Source organism: Microtus oregoni, unplaced genomic scaffold, assembly GCF_018167655.1.
Source record: "Microtus oregoni isolate MIOR12 unplaced genomic scaffold, Mior012 000000F_ref0000247, whole genome shotgun sequence".
NCBI classification, from domain to species: Eukaryota; Metazoa; Chordata; class Mammalia; order Rodentia; family Cricetidae; genus Microtus; species Microtus oregoni.
In genome coordinates, this window is record NW_024543059.1 from 20,572,936 (window position 1) to 20,598,175 (window position 25,240).

Genomic DNA, 25,240 nt, shown 5'->3' on the forward strand with positions numbered 1-25,240 from the left:
CCCCACATGATAGGACACCGAGTATTCATTCTCTATAAACCCTGTGTCTCCACTGTACTACCTTACCCCCAGACAGCGAGCTCCTGAAATGATAGGAGTTTTTGTGGCTGTGCCTTGATTTCCAGGTCCTGGTGTGCCTAGCACACAGCAGGGCTCCACAGGCCTGCATGCCAATGCCAAATACTGAAACAGTCCCTCCTAACGGATGCCTGTCTCCACCTATCAAAGTCTGCAAAATTAGTTTTCCTCATTTATGTTTCTGCCCCACTCTATGTGAGGAACACACAGGACATGGCCACTTTCTCAGAAAACTACTGGGGAACAGGACCCCAGAAGCCCTAGTAGGTCTCAAGACTCGTGGAACAGAGTGAACTTGCAGTGTGCACCACCTCCCACAAGGAAGAGCAGACCACAAGGGGAAGGATGGGGAAGCAAATCCGGGAGGCTATATTGAGCAGATGCTGGTTACACGCCAGCTTCTGGGAACAGAGATGGCCGGGACAGCTAGGCCTGAGAGGATGACACAAGACTACAATGCCAGGATGAGGAGAGATGCCATTCTCAGCTTCCTTCTTAGCAACACACACACGTGCACACACACACACATACACACACGGGGAAATCACCATCAGCATAGACCCTTTAGATAGGCTGTCCCCTCAGCGCGTTAGTAATAGCATGTTCATGGCACCTGGTGTTGGTCTGTGCTCACCTATGAGTTTATTTAACTCTCAGCACTGTCCTTCCCAGTGAGGAAACTGAGGCACGGATGGCCCAGATCCTGGTGACTAGCTACACAGTAGGGTTAGGCTGTGGAGCTGGCAGCCTGGCTTCGAAGCCAAACTGCTCCCCTCATCTTGAGGCTTACTCCACACGTACCTATGGATACAGTTATTTCTGAAAGGGGCCAGTTCCCTTCCTGCCAGAAACCAGGCCTGCCTGCTCTGCAGCTTCTTCTCCTAGAATTCTCTTTGAACGAGAGCGCCTCTGCCAGAGCCAAAGTCAGAAAGGACTTGACTCCACTTAAATGAAAAAAAAAAAAAATCATGTATTCTATGTCAGTGGGAAGAAACATTCAGAGGCCACACGTGTCTCAACTGCTCACCCCCCCCACGAATCGCCCCCACACATGCCTAGTGGCAATGTCCTCACTAAGACATATCACTGGGCAAGCTTGAGTCCCACAGACCCCCCAACTTCCCACCCCAACCCCATGTAGGTTGTGAAGCCACTGCTGTGAACTGCCCTGCCCTTAGAGGGCACAAATACCCTGATGTCTCTTCCAGCAAAGGTCTATTTGGTCCTTATGTTAGTAATCAGTCAGTGTGTTCCCCACCACCTGAGCAGCCCTCAAATCTGCTTGACACCCACTCAACCTGTGCTGTCTCCTTCGCCCCGTTACAGTTAGCAGTGGTGATCTCCAGTGAGCCTGACCGGGGGGGGGGGGGGGGGGGGGGATTTAATCAGCCAAGTTTTGGAAGCCTGGCTCAGCTGGACTTGGAGTAAGCGGGAGATATGGGTGGCCCCAGGCAGGCCACTGTGCTGAAAGTATCTCCCACTCTCTGTGGCATGGAGCAGGAGCATCTGAAGAGGTCCCCGGCATTTCTTGCCCCAATAAGATTTAGCCATAGCCGGAGAAGGCAAAGCTGAGGCAAGGGATGGAGACGAGGTGTTGGGTGGGGTGAGGCTCCCAAGAGATTACAAGCTTCCAAATCCTACTAGTTCCCTTCCTGGCTCAGGGAGTTTGGGCAAGTTAATAGGTAGCTGAGGACTTCCTTCCTCTGTCTCTAAAATGGGGTTATTAATACAAGTTCACAGTAAAAATGAACTGACCTGTAGGAGGGAGAAAATACTAGTCAAGTGGCCAGTGTAGCCCAGGACTCAGCAAGGCCAGTGTGCTATCCACTGAACTGGCTTTCTTCCCCAGGCAAAGAAGAGAGGTTGTTGCTTAAAGGCAAATGGTGTCTGCGTTACACTGTGAAGCTAACACACCGGCAGCCTCCACACTGCACATACTTGCTCTGGGTTCTCCATTAATTCCCACTGATCCAAAGATCGTTCTTCCCATCCAGGTCTCCAGGGAAGACAGTAAGCGCTTCCTGCCTGCAGACTCAGTCCCAGGGGCCCTTTGACATCTGGGCCAGAACTCTGGAGGAAGGGACCCAAGGCGGTCCTTCGGGGAATAGGCAGGCTGACTGGTTCAGCAAGGAGATAGCAGGATACAGATCAGCCCATTTGCTCTTTCCCTCAGCACCCTTCGGATGGCTTCCTACTGCCTTCGGTGACAAGCCCTTGCATATCCAGCCTCTGAGGTCTTATCTAACATTCCTCTTGTTCCCTGTCTCACCGATGGAATCCGTGCTAGTCAGACCAATTCATGTCCCTCCTCTGAACACCCATACTGCTTCACATTCCCTACCCTCGGGCAAATTTCCTGTGCCTCAAATTTCATAGCATCGTGGGTTTTTTTTTAAAAGTTGCTTAGAACCCAAAGAGGAAGAGATTTTTTCGAAAGTATATGTATGCACATGCATATACATACATACATATAAATTCCTAAGCTCTGAGGCTTGCTGAATCAGGACCTGGGGAATCCTATTTTTAACAAGTCTCTGTGGGAATCTTCTGACTTTACAAACTAGAGACCAGCTCTTCTTCCGTCGCTATCCGCCACTGCTCTTTTGCTCATCCGTCCTTTAGATTTCCCTCCCCGCTCTGACACCTGATAGTCTCCTACCCCCAATAGAAACATGACAGCACTTACCATGGGCTATGTTCTCCTTATGGTCCAGGAGCATCCCGAGTACCCACTGTTCTTGTGGTCTCTGCCACCAGCCAAAGTCATGGAAGCCTCGCGGGAAGCGCAGAGAGGCTGAGAAAGTCACCACACAGGTAGAGAGTGTCAGATCCGAGTATTGAACCTGGAAATCTGTCTTCTGAGTCTCCACTCTAAGGTGTCACCTAATGGGCCAGGACACACCTACTAAGAGCCACCTCGTTGTGGGGGCTGAGGGCCAGCACTGTGCTTCCTCTTTTAGATACTGACCTCCAGTGGCATTTTGTGTTTAAGGATATGACAGGGGTTCAGTAAACATTGAGACAGGAAGAAAGAGATAGGAAACGCTTGGGACCAATCAAGTACCCATGATGCATCCATGAGGAGAAAGAAAGAAGCAAGAAGGAGCTGGAGAGATGGCTCAGCGGTTAAGAGCACTGCCTGTTCTTCCAAAGGTCCTGAGTTCGATTCCCAGCAACCACATGGTGGCTCACAGCCATCTGTAATGATATCTGGTGCCCTCTTCTGGCCTCAGGCATACATGCAGACAGAATACTGAGAATACTGTACACATAATAAATAAATAGATCTTTTAAAAAAGAAAAAAAGAAAGAAAGAAGCAAGAAGAGGCAGAGGGCAGGGTAAAGTTCATGTCAGAAGGACCATCCCAAATGACCAGGTTGCCTTTTACCCCTCAGGTGCAACCTGGCTCCAGTTCAGGAGTATGCCCGGGACGTGGGCCTCAAGACAGACCTAGTGACTATGAACCCCTCAGTCATCCAGCGGGCCTTTGAGGACCTGGTGAACGCCACGTGGCGGGAGAAGCTGCTGCAGCGGCTGCATGGCCTCAACGGCAGCATCCTGTGGATCCCTGCCTTTATGGCCCGGGGCGGCAAAGAACGTGTGGAGTGGGTCAACGCTCTCATCCTGAAGCATCATGTCAACGTCCGCACGGCCTACCCTTCCCTGCGCCTGCTGCACGCAGTCCGAGGGTGAGTGCGGCATCGGAGGGTTGGGTGTGAGTGGTAAACAGGGCTGCCTCTCAGATGCGCTTCCATCTCCACACCGTTAGTTGAATGCTCTTAGCGAGCTTCCTGGCCTTTCTGGAAGCTCTATCAGCAATGAGGGCGGTTGGCAGATGGGTTTCATCTGGGTGAGCTCCCTACTCCCTGTGCTCTTAAGAAAGTAATTGGAGGTTGTTTTGAGGCTCGATGTGAACAGATGCAATGGACTTGGGGAGGAAGATGATGACAGGTATTGTCACATACCCGCCGTCTCAGGTAGGTGGTTTCCACCAGGAGCAAATGGCTTTGACTTCAACATGTCACCCGAAGCACTGTAGACTTTAATTTCCTCATCAGTAATCGGGAGTGGGAAGGGTAACATTGCCGGAGTGTAAAGACTAAATGGAATAACATCTGGACAGCAACTAATACAGATGCACTGTCATTGTAAACACTGTTGTCTCCACCATCCTTGATCCTTGTACTAAGCTCTGGGTCCAGTCCCCAGCACTGCACAACCAGGGTGTGGTGACTGAAAGCTCTGGAGGGAGGCAGGAGGATCAGAGAAGTTCAAGGTCATTCTCAGCAACAAAGTGAGTTTAAGGCCTGCTTGGGCTGCATGAGACCCTGTCTCAAAACAGTAAAAAAAAAAAAAAAAAAATTTAAAAATTGATTAAACCCACATTGAACCAGTTGGGCTTTTCAGCAGCCCAGCCAGACTGGTAATTCCTAACTTCCTGCTTATTTCTTCCCAACTGTGAGACCAGGCACAGGCCCACTCCCCAGGGCTCTGGGCCAGGAGACTTCCTGGGGTCACAAATTGGGTCACAGCAAGCAGCGGAGCTGGATGGTAAGCCCTCATTCCCTTGGTTCCAGTTATCTATGACAGGGTCAGAAGTCACCCCCAAATCTTAGAATCCTGAAAAAAACAGTACCTGTGTTTTTCCTAATTGCTGTTAGTTGGGAACTCAGGAATAGTTTGTCTGGATGGTTCTGGGCAAAGGTGCAGTCTGATGGTGGCTGGGGACAGAGCACTGGGGACAGATGGTATTGAATGCATCTCTGGTTACATCATTTTGGGGTCAGAGCTTAAGCACATGTGTGGATGGTGGTACTATATTCTAGCATATGAGAGAATCTACGGAAACCTAGGTGGTGAGGCGGGAGAGAGTAGGTTTTGAAGACTTGGGTACCTGCCTAGATATAGATTTGATATGTCTGTCAGGAATATGTATCACCTACTGACCTATCCAACTGTCCACCCAACCAATGGGCCAATCACAGCCCTACTCCAAAGACAGTGGATGCTCCCCAGAACTTATTTCTTGCCAACTGAGGCACATGGCAATGCTCCAAGGTGGCACCTCAACATAATAACTGGAAAGCCATCTGAATCCCCTTCATAGACCCCATGCTCGTGAATAAAAGATGACCCTAAGACATTCATGGCTATGACCAAAATTGGACGTATTTTGTTATGTGTGATCACAGGGAATATCCTGGTCCCAAGACAGATCTCAAGAAACAAACCACAAGGGTAACCACATTCGAGGGTGGAAGGACAGAGTGACCCCTGTTCCAGAGGGACACAGAGGCCCCAGGGAACCTCTTCAGCATCTTTTCACTGAGTTCTGTCAGAGTGGGCCTGTCAGAGTAACCTCGCTCTCTGGGGCTTAGGCCCCAAGCCTTGAAGGCCTTTTATTCCTAGAAGGAGGCCCCTCCTGAGTTGATTTGGAGGTTCTGGAAGATAACCTGGGGCAGACAACTTTTGCAACAAGAGCAAAAGTCCTTTGGATGGGCCAGGCAGCCACCTGGAAGAAACCTCTGCAGCCAGAGCTATTTTTAGCTATAATTGACTCACTTTCATCTGTCAAAATAGCATTAAGCTGCAGTAATGAGCCCTTTAAACAAACAGGCTGTTGATCCCAGGGAAGAAGGCAGCTCTCTCTGCCAGCAGTCCAAGAGGGAATACTGCAGGAGCAACAGGTGGGCTGCCCCACCTCCAGCTCTGAGCCAGGAGAGGAGGGAAAAGAAAAGATGCCTTGGGGTGAGAAAGTGGGCAGCCTGTGTCCCTGGGAAAGGACTTGCCTCCATCTCTGGCCTTACCTGGGGTTCACTGAAAAAATGAAAGAACATATTTGCAGGGGGTGCAGAGTGAAATCGTGAGAGAAATGTCCAAGGGATGGTGGAGAAGAAGGCAGGGGACCGACTGTGTATAAATGATGATCAATTGGGGAAGTGAAAAAAAAAACCTATAGAATAGGCAGAAATATTTGGAGGTAGTAAGTTTGGTGAGGGATGAACATCCAGGACCTGTAAAGAACTCCTACAGCGTTAACAGCAGAAGCACAAACAACCCAATTCAGAAAATGGGAGAAGGATTTGAATAGACACTTCTTCACAGAAGACACGCAATTGGATAATTAGCATATGACAAGCCATTCAGGATTGCAGATGACTGCAGAGAGCATAAAACCACAGCGGGGTACCACTTCTCACCTAGAAGCATAGCTGTCATCAAACAAATTAATAAAGTGGCCAGAAGACAACACACGTCTGTGGGGACCTGGAGAATCGGGCACTCTCGCACGGCTGGTGAGGATCTCCAAGGAGAGGCAACTTTTGAGGCATGCCAGTATCTTCGCTTATTAATGCTCAGGAACGTCCGGTGATCCATACAAGGTGACCCAGTCAGTAAGCCGCACAACCAAGAATAGACTCGTGCCATCTGCCTCCCAGTGTATCAGGTGCAGTGGGGATTTGTGCCTCTTCATGTCCAGATCTGCAGGGGCCGGAGAAGATCAGTGGGCCTGGGAGCATCGCCCTGGCATAGAGATTCTGTGTCCACATAACAGTTATCCAGGGCCTGGGGCAGCTTTCCCAACAGTCAGGACAAGGTGAACTGTCCAAACACTTCAGAGTCGCAACCCACATAATAGCATCTAGTGGGATACTATCTTCTTAAAACCTTCTTATCCCTGGACCAGATGGGTTTGTCTTCCCTGACTCACCTGGCTGTTTCTTTGCACATGAGACAGCCTTCTGAAGAGAAGCAAACATGCGTAGACGTCACCAGTTCCATCACACATTCTGAATGTGCTGTGGCGGAACCGAAATGAAAAACGGAAAAATAGATGTGGGGCACAATGCTAGCATAGCTACTATGCTTAGGGGCCAGACGCCATGCTGAGCCTTGTCCCATGTAATCACAAGACTAGACTTAGTCCCATTATCCCCATTTTAAAGATGGAAAAACTGAGCCTCATAGAGTAACCCATTTGCCCAAGGCCGCCTCGTAAGGGACAGATTCTGGACTCTTCCATTGCTCTTCATCAGCTTCTGCTTACTTCTAGTGCACGTGACCAGGAAACGGCAAAGGAACTCTAGAAGAATAAAGTCAAGACTACCAAAGCCAAAATGGGCTTCGCTTGTAGAAGTAGTAAGAGAAGCAATAACAGCGCCAAAAAAAAAAAGTGCATTATCTTTCAGGCAGACAACAAAACAAACAAGCAAACAATAGAGGAAGATGTTACTGAGGCTACCAAGGACAAAGATAGGCTGGGAGTGTGGTACTCTTGCTTTGCATACGTGAAGCTCTGGGTTCAATCCCCAGCACTACCAAAAGACAATAAAAACAAAATGCAGAGGTAAAACAAAACCCTCCACTCCTGTTTTCTCCGCAAAGACGGTGGTGGTGGATCTGTGGCCTGGACAAAGTGAGGTGATCTTTGATCCCTGACCTGCAGTTCCATTTGCTGCCCCAGCGGCTCTCGATGTAAACCCTGGATGAACAGCATCAGCATCACCTGGGTGTTTGTTAGCGAGGCAGAATGCTCACATCACCTCAGACGCTCAGAACCGCAAGGCGTAGGAAAACGTACACCAATCTATGTTTTAACAGGTCCGCCTGATTCTGGTGCATGGCTTAAATTTCAGAACTGTTGCCATCAATAAATGAAGACCAGTTGACACCACAATTTTAGGTCCTCTGAGCCGCTGACCGTGGCCTCTTCTAAACTGAGCTGCACCGGAAGGACAATGGGGGCAGTCCTCTTGACTCTGATTTGTTTTTAGATATGGGAAAACTACAGACACCTGTGAGCCCAGTTTAGGAAGATTATCCATCCAGGGATTCATAAGAGAGGTAGAAAGAAACATTGCAAGTAGGAGTGCTCACCAGAAAATATCACGGTTTGCTGTCCCAGGGTCCCTGGTTGTAGGGAGAGCAGACAGGTATGTGCCATCTGCGTAGTCCCTTTATTTACCCAGAGTATCGGTCAGCTGTGGTGATGAGGCTCTTCGTGGCAACTAAAAGAGCTGTGTGCGGCCTGTTTAACAATCAGGAGAATAAAAGGGGCAAATGTTAGCTTTCTGCTGGAACAGCCTTGTGGATAGGATACCTTTAACCCAGAAGGAAATCAAGACTCAGATGTTAGGAAAAGTGTCTCTCTTACAGATGAGAAGAGAGGAGCCAGAGTTGGTCTCTGCCTATATAAGATTGAGATGTCTACATATCCTGCCACCACCTCCCCATAGCCATGCCGGACCGACCAACCATTCTCCACCTACCCATCCACCGACCCTTTGAGCATGCCCATTCATCATATACATTTATGTTGACCTTATCGAGACCTCTGCGACCCTGGCAGCCAGGCTCAGACCCTGTCTCCGTTTTTGCCAGTGGCTCCCTTAGCAAATTCACAAGTGAGATGATCTCAGTATTCAGAGTCTCAGAGTGAAACCTAAGCCAATCAGAGGGAAGAAACTGAGAATTCTGACAAATCCCAAACTCTCCAGCGAGGCAGAAAACAATGGTGACTTGAAACTGAGTGGATGGATGGATACCCCCAAAGGTTCCCATGCTCTCTGGGCACAGCAAAGGATGTTTTGACATCTTTTACGTGGTAGGTAGGTCAGGGATCGCTTTGTTACTCTGCGTGGCCAGATCCCACTTGAAGAGTCACATGCACTTGGGGGTACCCAACTGCAAAAGGACCAAAATAGCAGAAAAATCAAGGACTTGAAACGTTTTGGGGAGAGAAGGAGCTAGGGAGAATGAGAATATCTTCCTTCAGTCAGCCGCTCTCATCAGACACTTAAAGGCTCCCAGGGTGCTTTAGGCTGGTGAAATAGAGCCCTTGAGGAACCACTAGATTGAGCCTGTGAAGCTGCAAGGCAGGTGAGGAAAAGGGGTTGGGGGGAGGAAACCATCTGGCCCACAGTAAAAACATCCCAACACCTGAGAGCCTCGGCAACAAGGTAGCGCCTTTAAGAAATGATGGATTCAGTATCTTTTGAAATGTCTGGGCAGAGTGAGCTCCCTTTCTGGGGCTGTGAGGAGGGGAATCCGTGTCATTCCCACAGAACTGATACATTGTTCTGTGAGGGTTGCCTGGTCGAAGTACCAGCCTGAGATGGTCAAACTGTAGAAATGGGTTGTCTCGTAGCTCTAGAGGCTGGACACCCAAAAATTAAAATGTAGGCAGGGTCGGTCCCCTGTGAGGGCTATGAAACATGAATCTTGGTCTCTCTTTGTCAGAGGAAGGCTGTCTTCACACTCAGTGGCACGAACATTTACATCTACAAGGATATATATCTTGGATTAAAGCCCATCCTAATTTTGACTATCTATAATTTGACTATGACTAATTTTAATTTGGATACTTCTATGAGATCTTATCATTAAATAAGGTCACATGACAAGGTATTGAGAGTTAGGACAGATTTCAACCAATGAATCTGAGGAATACAATTCAGTCCCTAACAGTTATACCCCACTCCAGAATTCTTTGATTCAATGAATCAGTACACTTGGCACCTACCAGCCCAGCTGAGATAGTGACCTGGGCATTGCAAGAAGCAGAGAGCACTGTGGAAAGCCCGGAGCTGGCAGAGCTTACCTTCGAATACCAAGAAAGATTCAGGAGGAGCAGCTCTCCCAAAGGCTTTGAGTGCCAGCAGAGTGGCTCAGTGCCCTGGCTAGCTAGCTATTGTTGGTCAGGAACGAGAGTAGCAGAGTGGACAGCCAGCCAGGCAGTTGAGCGAGGCACAGTAAGTGGGAAAACTCCTCAGCAGTTGGTCATGAATGGTTCTAATTTAATTACAACAAGGGAGGCTGTGACCTACAGAGAGGGCCACGCCTTGGGCGGGGCATCGGCCTGCTTGTCCTGAGCAGACACCTGTAGTAAGGAGGCAGCTAGTAATTTGTTGCAAAGAGAGACCACTTGTTTCCCGACTGCCCGAAGATAATCACACAGAAACCATATTATTTAAATCACTGCTTGGCCCATTAGCTCTAGCTTCTTATTGGCTAACTCGTACATATTAATTTAACCCATCTCTATTAATCTGTGCATTGCCAGGAGGCAGTGGCTTATCTGCAAATTTCCAGCATCTGTCTCTGGCAGGGCTACATGGCTTCTCCCTAACTCCGCCTCCTTTCTCCCAGCATTCAGCCTAGCTTTCCCTGCCTAAGTTCTGTCCTGCTATAGGTCCAAAGCAGTGTTCATTATTAATCAATGGTAATCACAGCATACAGAGGGAAATCTCACATCAGACACCCTGTGAATTGGTGCCAAATTAAGTACCAGCAATGCTGAGCCTGGTCTTGGGATGGCTCTGAGTCAGGTCCCCTCCTGCCAGGGCTTAGAAGGGACAGTCAAGGGAGGGAGCCCTGCCACCTGTCGCTGTGAACAGAAGCCTAAAGGCCAGAGAGGGTGAGAGGGTGGAAGGTGCAGAGAACAAAGGGACACCCCAGCACAGAGAAGACACTCTCTCCAGGGATGCCATCCCAGGCTAGAGTGTGCATTCCTAGTCCACATCCTTCTCCTGGCTGGTCCCAGTCTGCTCCAGTGGGCAGGTAATCAAGGAACTAGAGTTATCTTTCTGGAAGTACCATCTATAGAAGAGAAAGACAGTCTGTAGTATTGGGCATTTATTTATTTGTGTACATGTATGTGCTTGTGTGATGGTGGATAGTGATGGTGTATGTATGTGGGTACGTGTGTGTGTGTGTGTGTGTGTGTGTGTGTGTAAGGGTGTACCAGAGATGTCAATACCAGAGATGACATTCCTCAAGAATCATCCACATTTTTCCCCATGCCCAGGCTCTTACAGGAAAATGAAGCTCACCAATTAAACTAGACTGGTTGACCAGCAAACCCCAGGGGTCTCCCTGACTCTCTCTGCCCAGCACTGGGATTACAAGCATGTCCCACTACACCCGACTTTTTAAACACAGGCTCTGGAGATCAGGCTCACATCTCCATACTAAGAACTGAAATATCTCCCATCCTCATTCATTTTAATTGTGTGTGTGTGTGTTAAATAACAGTGCACATTATAAAAAAGAAAAATCTAAAATGTATGAGAGAAGTTTGGTTGACAGGAAGTTAAACTCCTCATCTCTTGTCTTCCTCTAAGAGGCAAGCAGTGAAACTGGCTCTTGGTATATCTATGTCTCTTTTCACACATGGGGAATGTGTGTTCCCTCACACCTTTCTAAACTCCCAAAATTATTCCATATGGATGCACACCACCTCACGGTCCCGCAAAGCTGCCTGGCCAGACATGGTACATCTGGCTTATCACCTGTGCAGGCAAAGGCATTGTTCCCAGTCTTGGCTGCAGTAATCAGGCATCCATCCATCCATCACTTACGATGAGTTCTGCTAATGCCTATGCATCTGTGGGCTTGCTCTTTAGACGTGTCTTCTAAACGGGGAGATGGATACATGCCTTGTTGATTTTTATGGATAGCGCCAAAGTCTCCTCCCTAGCAACAGGTACCAATTTACTTTCACCTACAATTACTGAAGGTACCTGCTTTCCCATAACCTCTCCAGACTATGTCCTATCAACTTTTGTCGTCTCTACCACGCCACTGAAAACTGTCAGCTGATTATTGTTTGGAACTGGATTCCTTTGATTACGAACAAGATTGAATGAGATCTGTTTGTAGGCGGCATCAGTTTAAACTCTAGAATCTGGCCACAAATTTAAGCTCAACAAATTGTCTTTCCGGAGCCCTCTAGGGTCACAGGTGAGAGTTAAGTCTGAAAAACAGTCTCACTACAGGCAAGGCGCTGTAACAGGAGGGACCCCTCAAATGACCAGCATCATGGTTTTTACTCGTTTGTTGGGACAATGTGCTGTCTACACTGGTGTTAGCTGTCGCATGCACAGTCCTGGTCCACCTGGATGCATTGGATAAAGCTGAGTGAGCCCACGCACCTCTCCTGGCGTGCCCCCACAGTGACCCATGAGCTCAACGTGCCAGCCATCACTGGAGATTTGGGAAGTGTGTTGTGGTAGGGGAAGCAGCACACAGAACCAAAGCCATTCAGGGAGGTTCCAAAAAGGTTCCGAAGACTTCAGCAGGAAGACGCATGACAACTGAGAGCATTCAAGAGCAGTTGACCAATAAACCTTAGGAAAGGGCTTGGTCGGAAACCAAGATGCCACAATTGCAGTTGGGTAGAGTTGTAATGAGGACGGTTTGCAGGCCCAGATCACTGGTGTATCCAACCTGACTAGCCATTGCTTTTGTCCTGTACTCATAGGGCCACTGAAACGTTTGGTAGTCCGGTCATGTTTCAGGTATACGTGAACTTAGGTAGAACATTGGTGTAAGTAAGCCTGGATACCTAGAGACCAGAAGCCTCCCTCATTCTCGTGGCTTCAGTAGTGTGTGTGTGTGTGTGTGTGTGTGTGTGTGTGTGTGTGTGTGTAAATATGCATCCATATGTGTGTATGTAAGTCAACCTTGGGTGCCTTTCCTCGAGTATCAACCACCTACTTGTTTTGTTTTATTTTTTCTTTTTTTTGTGGGAGTGTCTCAGCACAGGACTCAAGACTCAAAGATTAGGCTAACCCTCAGCTTTTGGGGGTTTAAGCTCAGGTTCTCATGTTTGCAAGGCAGGCACTTTACCAACTGAACTTTTTACCAACTCTTGACAACAGCCCCAGATTCTAAGATAAAAGCCAGAACTTACCTGTTATGCGGAATGGGCAGGTTCATCCTGGCATAAACCAGGGTGCAAAGAAACCTCAGTGTATACCCAAGGAAAGAACAGCAATGAGCTGTGATACCTTCAGATCAGAGTGAATTCCCTTCCATGTTCTGCTGCCAGGCTTACACAAAGCATCACCAAGTGCCCTTCACATCTCCCTGTGAGACACTCCTACCCTTCAAGGACATTACGGGCCTGTCCCACAGTGTCACTAGCTTCTTGGAGAAAGTCCTCTTTGTCCCATATAGGGGGGGACAACCGCTAACCAGTGGCAGCCACTATTCTCACCACATACCGCATCCAAAAATCCAGGGACGGAAGGAGGCACTTTAAAGATGAAAAGATTTTGGCAATCATCATTGATTGCTGTCCATGCTCATAAAATACGGTGCTTAACTGTCACAGTCATTGGGGTGGCCAATTGGAAAAATAATTACTGCCTTCTTTGAGATTACTTTGCCTTCTAATTAAAATCTCAAGACTAGGATATTAAAGGTGCATTGTCAATACAGCTCTCTGGATGCACCCAGCTAACCTCATTTGGGAAGGCAAAATTAATTAGTTTGTGTTTTAACACCCAGTTGTTATCCCAAGGAATGGAATCCTTGGCAAGTCAGCCACGTACAGTCTCTAAATTGGCCAGAGTGACTGAGGAGACAGAAAGGAAATCTAGAATGATGTGTCCCTACATAACACAGCCAGCTTCTATTACAAGCTGCTCACTAAACAGAGCCCCTGTGTCCCTGTCAGACGCTGCTCATGAGTTCTTGTTTACCTTGGAGGCAGAGCAGGAAGTAAGTGGGTCCCTCTGCCAAGAGCCATCACACTTCCGATTTATGCTGGAAACTTGTGGGCCATTAACACCTTCCCCAGTTAGCAATTCTGGGTGGGAAATCTGGCACTGGATCTGCGGAGCTGGGTGTCCTCTTCCTGTCCCCGTTGTTTGCACTTCCAAAGCTGTACACACTGTGAGCATTCCCTTTCTGCTTCCCCTCATCTTCCCCTTTTTTCAATTTTATTTGTATAGAAGATATTTGGCACACAGAGACCTCAGGTCCACCATTTCCAGACCCGCTACAACGACAAAGCCTCTAGTCCCAGTGGTCTTTGCGTTTCAAATGTGATAAGAGTTGTTTGAGGCTCTCTTCCAGTCAGCGGTCTGGAGATCCGTGATGGATGCATCTTGTTTTAGACAACCCATCTCCAGATCAGGAAAGAGGAAGTAGAAGAAGCTTCTCTTGTTGTCGACTGGGCGCCAGAACTGCTGGTATGACCCAGCTTAGTCGCAAGGATGCTGGGATGTGTGGGGGAGAAATGCTATCGTCTCTGTCTAGGTCCTCAGGTACAGCAGGCAGGGAGAGCTGGATGACTGAATCCTACAAAGGAATCTAAGTAAGCCTTGGCCCCAGTTGCTAAGCACCGAAAAGGAGTAGGGGGAAAGCTCAAGGTGATCAGGTAGGGTGATTACAGGTTGAGAGCCAGGGAGGAGCTAGAGGAACAAAGGGAACAGAGACTGTTTCCAGGAAGGTGAAATGCATGCGCTTAATTTGGGGAAACTAAGCTTAGGCAGAGGTGGAGACAGGTATGAGGTGGGGGAGATCCCAGCATGAATATGTCACCCTCCCCTGCTCGCTGGGTGACTGTCCCATTGATTAAACTCACCTCTTCCCCCACCCCGTTTCTGGACATAGCACTACTGACCTAAAAAGAAATCCATTACTGAAAGCCTTCCCCTGCTAAGGCCCTACTATCAGAAAGTAAACAAAGTACAAATCCCTAGGCGTTAGCTCAGGGAGGAAGCATCAATAAACCCACGTGCAGGGCACCACCAGTGGCTCACGTGTCCCTGGAAAATGTCAGGGACAGCTCGATGGCCTCTGGCTAATGCTAATTGTAGCTACAGCCATGCCGCCCTAACCCTGACTCTTACGAAATCACCACAGGGTGAAAAATGCCCCAGAGGCCAAGACTCGGAAACACACATTTTTATAGCCAAACCCCGTCTAATTGTGTGCTTATGAATCTGGCTTCTGTTGTAGAAAACCTCCCTTGTCCACTACGTTTGCCTCTGCTCACCCAAAGAGGAAGTGCAGGCTAATTCAGGAGGCTGCTATCCTAGCCTCAGGCCTAGTCTATCTGACCCACCCAATAAGGTCTCACAGGATATTTTTAAAGAAATAAATTTTTGACAGTGTTGGGAGTTAAAGCCAGAGCCTCGTGCATGCCGGGCAAGTGCTCTACCACTGAATACACTCGATGTTCTAAAGGCATTTTAATTAGTTACCAACATTTTAAAATTTGGAGAATGTATATGAAAAAAAAATCCAAATATTGGTGCTATTTTTTTTCTTAAATCAGAAAATCTTAGTGTCAGCCTTCAGTGCAACCATAAACTGGTCATTCCTGGAGATGCCACTGTCACCAGTACCCCCTTTTATACGACAACACTGAGACTGGACACCCATTTTTCTTTCCTATAGCCCAACTCTCAGTTTATTCCGTTTTCCTTCTGCCAGGCTGCTGAGCCGGCTGAGTTCTCATCTGACCTTACACTGACTCTGTCCCCCCTTCCCTTCCAAATGTAACCCGTATTTGGCTCTTTCTAAAGATCCACCTCCTAGTCAGAGCAGGATTTAACAGAGGGCACCGTAGGGATCTCAGTGGGCAGGCTGCTGGGAGTGGGCCCTAGGCATCTGCTGAAGCTCCTGGTGTTACAGTGGGCAACTAATTAAGAAACTTGGCATCGGGGTTGAGATGTAATAGGCTAGCTTAGCAAAGGGCAAGCTCCCCAGTATGAATGTGTGTCAGTTAAGGCAGATGAACATTCCCCAGGATGTGTGGGAGGACCTGCCATTACTGGCTGTCCTTTCGGGTGTCATCTTTAAAAAAAATAATAATAAAATAAAAACACAACAACAAAAAACCTCATCACAAAAGAGCCTTTTAGAAACACCCAAGTAAGCACGATAGTGGTTCAGGTATCCTGTGGATTCTTGGGATAGTGGTAATAATTCCCCACTTGGCTTATGATCTCCAGCTTCACGGTCCCCATGGAGTTCTCTCATCTACAGTAAGGCTGGCTGATGTTACCTAGCCTATCGATTCCGAACCAGATTTGTCCAGGGCCACACGGTGTGGGTCTTAATGTGAATTCGGCCTGGCTGATGCCTCCTATGCTCAAGAGGACTAGGGAGGAGACCCTCCCCCCTCAGAGTTCCAGGCCCATTTGCATTATGGGGAGCAGAGCAGACACAGAAGGCCAGCATACTGCTTCTGTGTTCTATCTACCCAGGCCTCCCTGTGACCAGAGGGAAGAAGTTCCCAGCCACTGAGGGACATCAATTAACCCATCCTGGACTACAGCGGGACTCACAACACATAGGCTGCCCCTCGCATTCTCAGTATATTTTCTTTTAGACAAGTGGTACCCCAACCCTTGCCCCTACCCTAACCCACTGAAAGTAGGCGATAGCCCTGTGGCATCTTCGAGTGAGGGGAGGAAAGACTAAACACAGCGCCCCCATTCTCAAATCAGCCCTCCCTCCTCCTGAGTGATAATACACCTCTTCAACGATCCTGGCGCCTCAGTACAGAGGCAGCAAGCAAGACAGATGACCCCCCGCCCCCCCCCCCCCGAGAACCCAGCATATAATGGAAAAGCAAGCATGTGCCCTACAGTCCCGTGAGAATTCAGCAGCCTGGGAAAGAAATTATTACGCAGGTGACCTCAGCTACAGCCCAGAGGCCAGAACAAAAGAGCAACAGCATCTTGATGGGGGGGGGGGGGGGGTAGATACACTATGACACGGCACAGGGCCTTGGAAGAGAGCTGTGGCCAATCATACTGGGAAGGCTGGTGCCGCAAGGGAAAGGCAAAGCTAAGGGTGTAGCCAGGGAGGGTCCTGCAGAGAACCCACTGTGGAATTTAAATGCATGAAGAACAGGGATAGGTTTCTGAGAGCTGCCCAGGAGGCTGTGAGAGGGAGCTGGAGGACAGTGGCCGACCATCACCATAGAAACGTGAGCAGTATGGAGAAGAAAGGACAGGTCTGTATTGTATCCACAGACTTGCTCCATGCTGTTTTCCAATTGTGTTGTGCCTGCAGTTACCAGAGCCGCTGCTCGGCTCATTTTCTCACTCCATCTGATTCCCTGTTGGAAAAGCAGTTGCTAAGACGTTTCTAGGTTCATACAGCATAAAATAGGAGGAGACACAAGGACAAGGATCTCCAAGTGGCTGACCTACAGAACAACCATGGTTGTCCAAAGGACCACCCAGCTCCCGCTGTGCCCAGAAGAATCATAGGCCTGGTTGTGACCATCTGGACCACTGCTTTCTATCTCAAGGTCCAAAGTGACGTTGAGATCACACCAGACAGACAGTTCTGTTGGAGGGGCAGTTTGTGGCAGTCCTCAGAACACCTTTTATTTGAGCAAACCTGGAAATATTGCATACTTTACTGTAATTGCATGGGTTTCTAGGCATCTGTGACTTCATCTGATCCAGAAGCCAGTGCTTCCTCCAAACAGAGATGCAAGGAACTCCTCTAGGGTTGACTCTGGAATCTTTTGGGTTCCTTTTTTGAGCTGCAGAACAAGCCATGGTGTGTAAAGAGTTTTCTTTGACTTCTTGGAAGCCTTTACATCCCCACCCCTCCTTGCCAGCTAAAGTCGCTGCAAAGAACACACACACATACACACATCAACAAATAATGTTTTGTTCTAGTGTCCTTCCACTTCCAGCATGAATTTAATTAGCTCATTTGAGGTACTGGCCTTCCCTTCAGCGGAAGAGTGGCAAGTTTGAGCCCATGGGATGCAGTCCCATGGAGGTGTTTTGTTTAAAGACAGAAAATCGCGTTCTGGGTCTGGTTTAGAGACACACTGGACCAGCTCAGTGGTCAGCAATCCTGCCTTCGCACTGGAACAGGAGCCTGGCTATTAGAGCCATGCAGCCAGGGTCAAACAGAGCTTTAACCACAAACAGGTAGGGACCACTCAGGGTGAGCTCTGGATCTATACAGCAAGAATCACAACAAGCAGAAGGGTTCTCACTTGCAGAGATTTTTCTAGGTTCTTGTGGAATGTTTGAACCTGGAGGTATCTGGACTATGTGTGAGGGAAAAATAAGGTCCATCAGAGAGAAGTGACTTTCTCAAAGACACAGAGAGCTAGCAACAGAGCCATCTGAGTTATAGACCTCCATCCTCCGGGCATGGGTTCTCATCCAGAGCACAGATGGCCCATTCCCTGCTCTGGCTCTGGCTAAGGCACAGAGAGACACACAGCTGAGCTGTCTCATCAACAACCTGCTCCCTGCCCTTCTCCATGTTTCCTCCCATCTCTCTTTGACAGAGCCCCAACAGCAGGAAACACTGACTCCCTAATCAAGATGGCTAGTAAGATCCAATGACAGATCTTTGGAACTAACGTGTAGACAGAGTCCAGAACTGCAGTCCAGAGCTCCTTGGCTCTGCAGAAAAGCTATACACATGGTCAGGGAAGGTCAGCTGCCGCAGAGGGTGGGGCTTCTGGGAACACTGAGAGGAAAAAAGTCTACCTATATGATGTGGAGAAGACTAATAACCGTCTGTGAGACAGTGGGCACTAGGCAAACATTCCTTAAAATGTGACCAAGCCTGAACACATTTGTGTATGATGGCGGTGGCTCTTTCATGCTCTAACTACAACGTGGTTGCATAGTCATAACTGAAGCCATAGACTTGCAAGCCCAAGAGCATTTATCGCCCGGCCCATTACAGAAAACTGCCAACCCTGCTTCAGTTGTCAATGGGTCTGTGTTCAAGACAAGGTACTGCCGCTTCCCACATGGGGAACCATGGGTGCCAGTTTTTTATCGTGGTGCCCCAGACATCATAGACGCATGCACAGGAAAGCTCCAACTCAAGGCGTAGTCCTGGTTTAATCAGCAGTCGTTGTCAATCTCCCGAGAAGGAAGCCTAGGACATGTGACTTGAAGTCACAGGAGGCAGGAGGTGGGCTGCTGGGCAGAATAGAATTTCTTTCTTCTTGGGAAGTGTTCACAAACACATTTCTTTATTGTTTCTGTGTGTGTTTATTTATAATGTATATCGCTGGTGGATGCATGTGTGCATGTGTGAATGAATGTTTGCATGCGTGTGTTGTACCTTTGCACAACTGGGTTGCTGGTATATTCTACCATGCCTTTCTTTTTTTACATAAGTGCTGAGGAATCCAAATAGATTCTCATACTCGCAAGGCAGGCATTTTACCAGCTGAGCCATCTTCCCAGATCTTATTATCTTTCTTAACTTTTTTTTCTTATCCAGATATTGGCTGACCAACAAAGTTCACATAAAAAGACCAACTACTGGCCTCTTGATGTACACTCTGGCTACACGCTTCTGCAATCAGATCTACCTCTATGGCTTCTGGCCCTTTCCACTGGATCAGAATCAGAACCCCGTCAAGTACCACTATTATGACAGCCTCAAGTACGGCTACACCTCCCAGGCCAGCCCCCACACCATGCCCTTGGAATTCAAGGCCCTCAAGAGCCTGCATGAGCAGGGAGCATTGAAACTGACGGTCGGCCAGTGTGACGGGGCTACGTAAGGATGGCAGCCCGTGGGACTCAGTGGCTCACTTTCCTGCCAGCTACACCACAGGCAGATGGGAGTCGGGGTGGCACAAACAATAGAACAAGCAGGCTAGTGGTTTCCTTTGTTAAAGTGTAAAACAGTGACCAGAATATATATATCTATACCTGCATATATATATTGACCTGAGTATTTATAACTGTGTGGTGTTCATCTAGCGTTAGGCAGATAAGCCACAGGAAGAAGGTGTGGAGAACCCACCTGGACCAGATGGAGACTCAGTCCACCTTTAGGGGGCAGAAGGACTTGACAGGCCAAGAAGCCAGTCCCATGACTTTGGATGACAACCCGCCTCCTGGGTTGGACGGATCTCTGGGCTCATGGATGAATGGAGAGCCACCTGTTGTCAGCTTCCCCGAACCTCTGAGTGATGTGGATTCTGGGTAGCCCAGACCTAGAGAGGACAGTTTGAACCAGTCTAAAGAGGTACAGTTCATGGAGGAGAGACTTGGAGAGTTCCACTGGGCAAAGAGGCACAAGGAGACCAAACATCGGAGGTCACAACAGAGCTGAGGACCTTGTTCAGGAACTTGAGAGTGTAAGTGCCCAAACTACACATGGACAGCACCTGTGTCCCAGAGAGGCCTTCCCAGCTACAGAGACAGGCTGGAGGAAACCCACTCGACAGCCCCATATCCTGGTTAGACAAGGACCACCCAGGACTTAGTAGGGTGGATCGGCAGATGGCCCTAAACAGGTAGAGTGTTATAAATCATGGTTTTAGGAGCTTGAGACCTTCCAGGGGTTTGCTCCGCCTCAGAAAAGAACAAAAGAGTGTTCAAAATATGGTCGTTTTGTTGGGTGTGCTTTAAAGCAACTGAGCCCCACTGAGGAAGAAGTGGTCCTGGGACTTCAACTTCCCCGGTTAGCCTGCATCCCATCTTCCGAGACTGTCACACAGGAGAACTCTACTGTCCTGTCTACCGCCAGAAAGACACAGCGAATGCTTGAAAGGGCACAGTCACAATAGGTCTCATCCTGTTCAAAACATACACAATGGTACACGACGGCCTTTCTAGGCGCCACACGGAGACCCAGACCGGGACACCTGGAGGACTGTGAAGCGCCTGGCTCTAGGTCTGTTTGCTGTTCACATCCTGCACTCTGAGGGTCCCCTGCTATGTCCGTGTCACCTTCTCATCCCTGTTCCATCCTGACAGTCGTACCTGCCACACTAAGCTCCACCGTGGAGACTTTCAACTCTTCCAGGAGAGGTCCTAATGCCCACTTCTACACACCTGCCCACCCTCACCCCCCTACACAAGCAATGACGGCAGAGTTTTGGCAAAAATCCTTCCCCCCCCCCTATTTAGATTCCCACTTAAGACTTGTTTTTGTTGTAAAAACCCAAAGCCAAACACAGAAACACGGGACATAATCTCCAGGGGAAATCTGTGCTCACTACCAGTAACTTAGAGGTTGGGCTTACAGGTCACACGCAGCAAAGCCTTATCCAGCTTGATTTGCTAGATGCAGTCCCTCGCCTGATAAATAACGGTTTTTTAAAACATGTTTGAAAGATAAGAAAGAAAAGTATTATCTGGAAGGTGAGCAGAGTAACAGAAAGTAATCTGGAGCCGTTCCCAAGCCTATGAGGCCTGACGTAATTAATCAACAGCCATTCAGAACACAACATTTTCTCTAAATCAGTGGCTGATGGGAAATGAACAGAGACAATGGAGACACCCTAGAACCATTAACCGTAGTAACCCCGTGTATCGTCCTCCCACCCCAAACCAGGATGATCGATTGTACATCTCCACGTTCCTCTCTTCGTTCCTGGTGCAGTACGAAGCATGTGATTTGGTTTGGGATTTGCATCATAAAATGAATATTTAAAAAAGCAACAGCCCTAACAGCCATCCGGGGAACTGAGTGGTTCAGCCTTCCCCATGAGCAGTGGAAATAATTAGCATCATATTTTACATGTCTCTGGAGCCTTTCATCTTAAAGATCTCAAAGTCTCTAGAAGACATTTAATTTCTAAAGTTTGCGATGCCCTGGAGGAACCAGTAAAATCACCAGCAGGGCCTTGCATTAGTAAAGCCCCTGAATGTCAGACTAGTCCATGTGGCGGCCCAGAGGTCAGGTTCTGGAGGTGACCCCGAGCTCCACCCAGCATCCTCTCTCTGCAGAGGAGGTAGAGGACCAGTTGTCTAACTGGATTTAAGCAGGCTGTAACCTAACCAGAAAAAGTCAGCAATCCCAGGACTACCCGGATATGCCATTTCTCTGACTCAGCAGGTCCTTGGCTATCAACATGATCCGGGCATAGAGCAGCAAGGACTCTATGAACATTAGCTTCCCCTCTCCTTGTTCCCCTCCAGCCAAACTCACAGTCAGCAGCCAACTGCCCTTGACTGCCTGCTGAGAACTCACTTGGGGCTGGCTTTCACTGAAGTCTTTAGCATAGGCTGGCTGACCTAGGCTGTTCCCCAAGAGGCACAGCCTGCCCTCTTAACTTGATTGCTGCCACTGCGGTCAATCCTACCATCCCATCAGCCTCAGCCGGTCCCCTCTACTTTTGGCTGTCAGTCACCTCCTCAGTCCACCCACTTAAGCCTGCCGAACCTCCATTTACTTTGATCCCCCAGTGACTCCACCCTTAACCTCTGCCATCACCAAATTTAAAAAAAAAAAAAAAAAAAAAAAAAAAAAACTAAGCATTTGACATGAGACCTTTCCTCAGACTCTCTTGGCCCCTCCTTTCCACTAATAACCTTCATTCTCCCATTTCTGAGCGAGTGAGGTCCCTCCTCTGGCCAGGGACTTTCCCCGCTCATACCTTCAGTCTCTCCACCGGCCCTCTTGCATTTGGTCTGATTCCTATAGCCTCTTCTTCATTCCTCCACTATGAGACCTTGGCAGGGTCTCCAGGCCCTATTGCCACCAATCCCCCCCCCCCCCCCCCCCCCCCCCCCGACCACACCTTAGTGTTCCTTCCTAGCCCACTCCTGGGACCAACATCTCAGTGCTAACTCAAAAGGCCACTCTTACTGCAAAGTTCTCCCGTGGATTCTCCTGGGCAAGATACTATGTTCTTAAGATTTTACCCCTTTCCTGATCCCAACCTCCATGACCATTTATTTATATATTTATTTATGTATTTATGAGTTATTTATTGGCACTCCTACCTTGAGCTGAGAAAGGACCCAAGGATGATCTGCCCATTTCCCCCTCCCTTCTCCCCGTACCACAAAGTAGCCATTCCTTCAGATAAGATCTCCCCACGGGCCCATGCCCGGTGCATGGGCAGTTCCACGCCTCCCTTCAGACCTAGCTACCACCACCCAAAGACCGCCTCCCACTCCACTCCCCGTAGCCGCTTAGCTCCACCGGATGCTCCAGCCCCCGGATGACATGCTGCTTGGTAAACATACTGTCTGCTCTGACATCTTGAATTCAACACATCTGAAGCTCAGTAGACCATCTTCCCTGCACGACCCCTTATCTTCCCACCAGAACACCAATGACTCTTTCAACATCATCTGGGACCCTAAGGTGACCACTGACTCTTCCATGCATTCCGTCATTCCATCATTCCGCTTTCCAATTAGTCCTGACCTCACTTCTACTAGTCCCTTGGACCCCTTAGTAGTGCTCTCCTCGCCCAGACCTCCCCGAGCATGCGCAATGGTCAGTTCCTGCAGTCCTTCGCAAACCTGCGATAAGATCCCCTGGCCCACAAAAATGTGCCCGTCTTTATCCTGACATTACAGAGCACCCAATCAGGTCCCTTCATGCCCTGCACTGGCCAATTCAGAAGAGTTGTCATTACTGGAAAAGGGGCCATGCTTCCTGGCTCTGTGCTTTTGGCCTTATAGTCCTCGCCTTCTGGATCACTCTTGAGATCCTCCCGAGGCCCCTGCAGAGACGGCATCCTTCATGAAGCCCTTCCTGACCCACCGAGGCTGGGCTCTCTCCCTCCATGGAACCACCACAGCACTTTATTTGTCCCTTTCCCATGGCACTTACCATGCTCTGCCTTGTATTATAGCTACTTGAGCACTTGTCCGAGGCCTGTTCTTAGACTGGAAGCTTGCCAGGGGCAGGCTCTGTTTTGTTCATCTGTATCCATCACAGCGCTAGGCGTGGTGCATAGCACACAATGGTTGCTCAATAAATGTTTGTTGGATTAAGTCCCAGGTGTCTAGAGAGGTCTTTGTAGTGAGTGAAGCCTTTTTTGAGTGTATCATATCACAAGAACCTTCTGAAAAGTCACGTGGGTTGGACATAAGCAGAATAAGTAGGTCATTAAACTGAGGCAGAGGCCTAAATGGAATTTTCACCACAGTTCCGCCCTCACTGTAGGGCTTTTTCTAGAAGTCCATATGGTTAGAGCACTCATTGTAAAACTAAAAACTGACTTTAACTGGATGCGGCCTTGGTATTCCCTGGGCTAAGCTTAGTATGAACGCCAGCACACGTGCCCATCAACACAGGCTGATTTTCACTCTTTCTGGGGAGGACAAACACCATTTGGGTTTTCTCAGACCCCGGGGGCGTTGAGATGTGGGACCTCATTCATCATTTCCACGGCCATGGTTGCAGTGTGGGAAACCATCCATCCAGATGGCAGTGAAGCCAATGGCTCCAAGAGGCTGCTGTTTGATAAATCTCTTCAGGCCTAATTAAGGCTTCCCTTCCAGAATGGAACAGAGACGTTTATTGATGCCAGTCTGACGGGAATCCAGACATGAATGCTGCCTCGTAAACGCCCTTAACAAACAGCCCACCCCCACCCACCCTCTCTCATCAGCCCTCTGGACGCCATCTTGGCCATCTCCATCCCTTCTGCTACTCATCTTCAAAATTGGGGGGTGCAGGTGGAGAGGGGTCATACAGGTCTGTTTCCTGAATGAGCAAGCAGCCACCCCCCAGAGGTAATAGCTAATGTCTCTGTCTCTGTAGTAACCATTCCCTGGCTCTGAGTGTCAGCTTTTTATTATCCGATACCTGAACCCTAACGGAGGTGTTGAGAGATGGCAGTGGGAAAAAGAGGAGGCTAAGCACTTAATACCATCCCTCAGGGAGGAAAAAAAAATGGCTCCTGTTGTGGTGGTGGGCTGTTCACAACAATGGGAGGTTTCCATGGTTACCGTCTAGAATCAGGGTTAGAATTTGGGCATTATAAGGACAGTTGCATTTTTATTCTTAGCGGTCCAGGTGGTGGTTGAATCTTCATTCTTGGTGCATATACGGCCTCTAGGCAGGGCTTTGTCTGGTTATTCTAGTCACCTTCAGCCAAAGCCCAGGAGAGTCACCCAACCAGACACGTAAGGACCTTTGTGGCCTGTCTCATCCCGTCTTCCTGAGCCATTACACCTTCCCATGCAAGAAACCTAGCAGGGAAATGGGCCTCCAAGAACTGTCAAGAAAGATTCAAAGGCTTCAAATAATAAAAAGGCTTGTACAGAGCTGGTGCAGAACCAGGTAGAAGCAGTCAATCATCAGGGAATTGTTAGAAAACAAAGACCCAGTGAGTAGGAAGATTATTCTTGGTGTGCAAACCACACAGAGGCAAGCAGGTTCTCAGACAACAGACAGCAATGATGAGTCAAGTCAAGGCCGGGTGCAAGAAAACACCCTTCAATGCGGCTCCCTTTGCTTAGGTGAGGCTGTAACAGTGAAGCCACTAAACAGCCGGTGCAGGGTTCACTGTTCATCAGAATTGGGCCACTGTGACTTAGAGACGACACCTAATGATTCCTTTGTGGTGGTGTTGTGAAAATACAAATTCAGGATGCACTAGATAGGGAAATGACGTGAGGAAGAGTCGGAAAGTGCAGTGCTGTGGAACAAAGCTCT

The 25,240-nt window shown here is 48.7% G+C and overlaps 1 protein-coding gene across 1 annotated transcript in view; it reads left to right on the top strand.

Annotated features, from left to right (window-relative positions):
- Positions 1-19,459, top strand: part of St8sia2 (ST8 alpha-N-acetyl-neuraminide alpha-2,8-sialyltransferase 2) — a 67,231-nt gene extending 47,772 nt beyond the window's left edge. The window contains exons 5-6 of the mRNA XM_041652292.1: positions 3,475-3,768; positions 19,103-19,459. Of these exons, the coding sequence (XP_041508226.1) occupies positions 3,475-3,768; positions 19,103-19,388 (580 nt within the window). The 3' untranslated portion in view covers positions 19,389-19,459. The remainder of the gene's footprint in view (positions 1-3,474; positions 3,769-19,102) is intronic.
- The last annotated feature ends 5,781 nt before the right edge of the window (positions 19,460-25,240 follow it).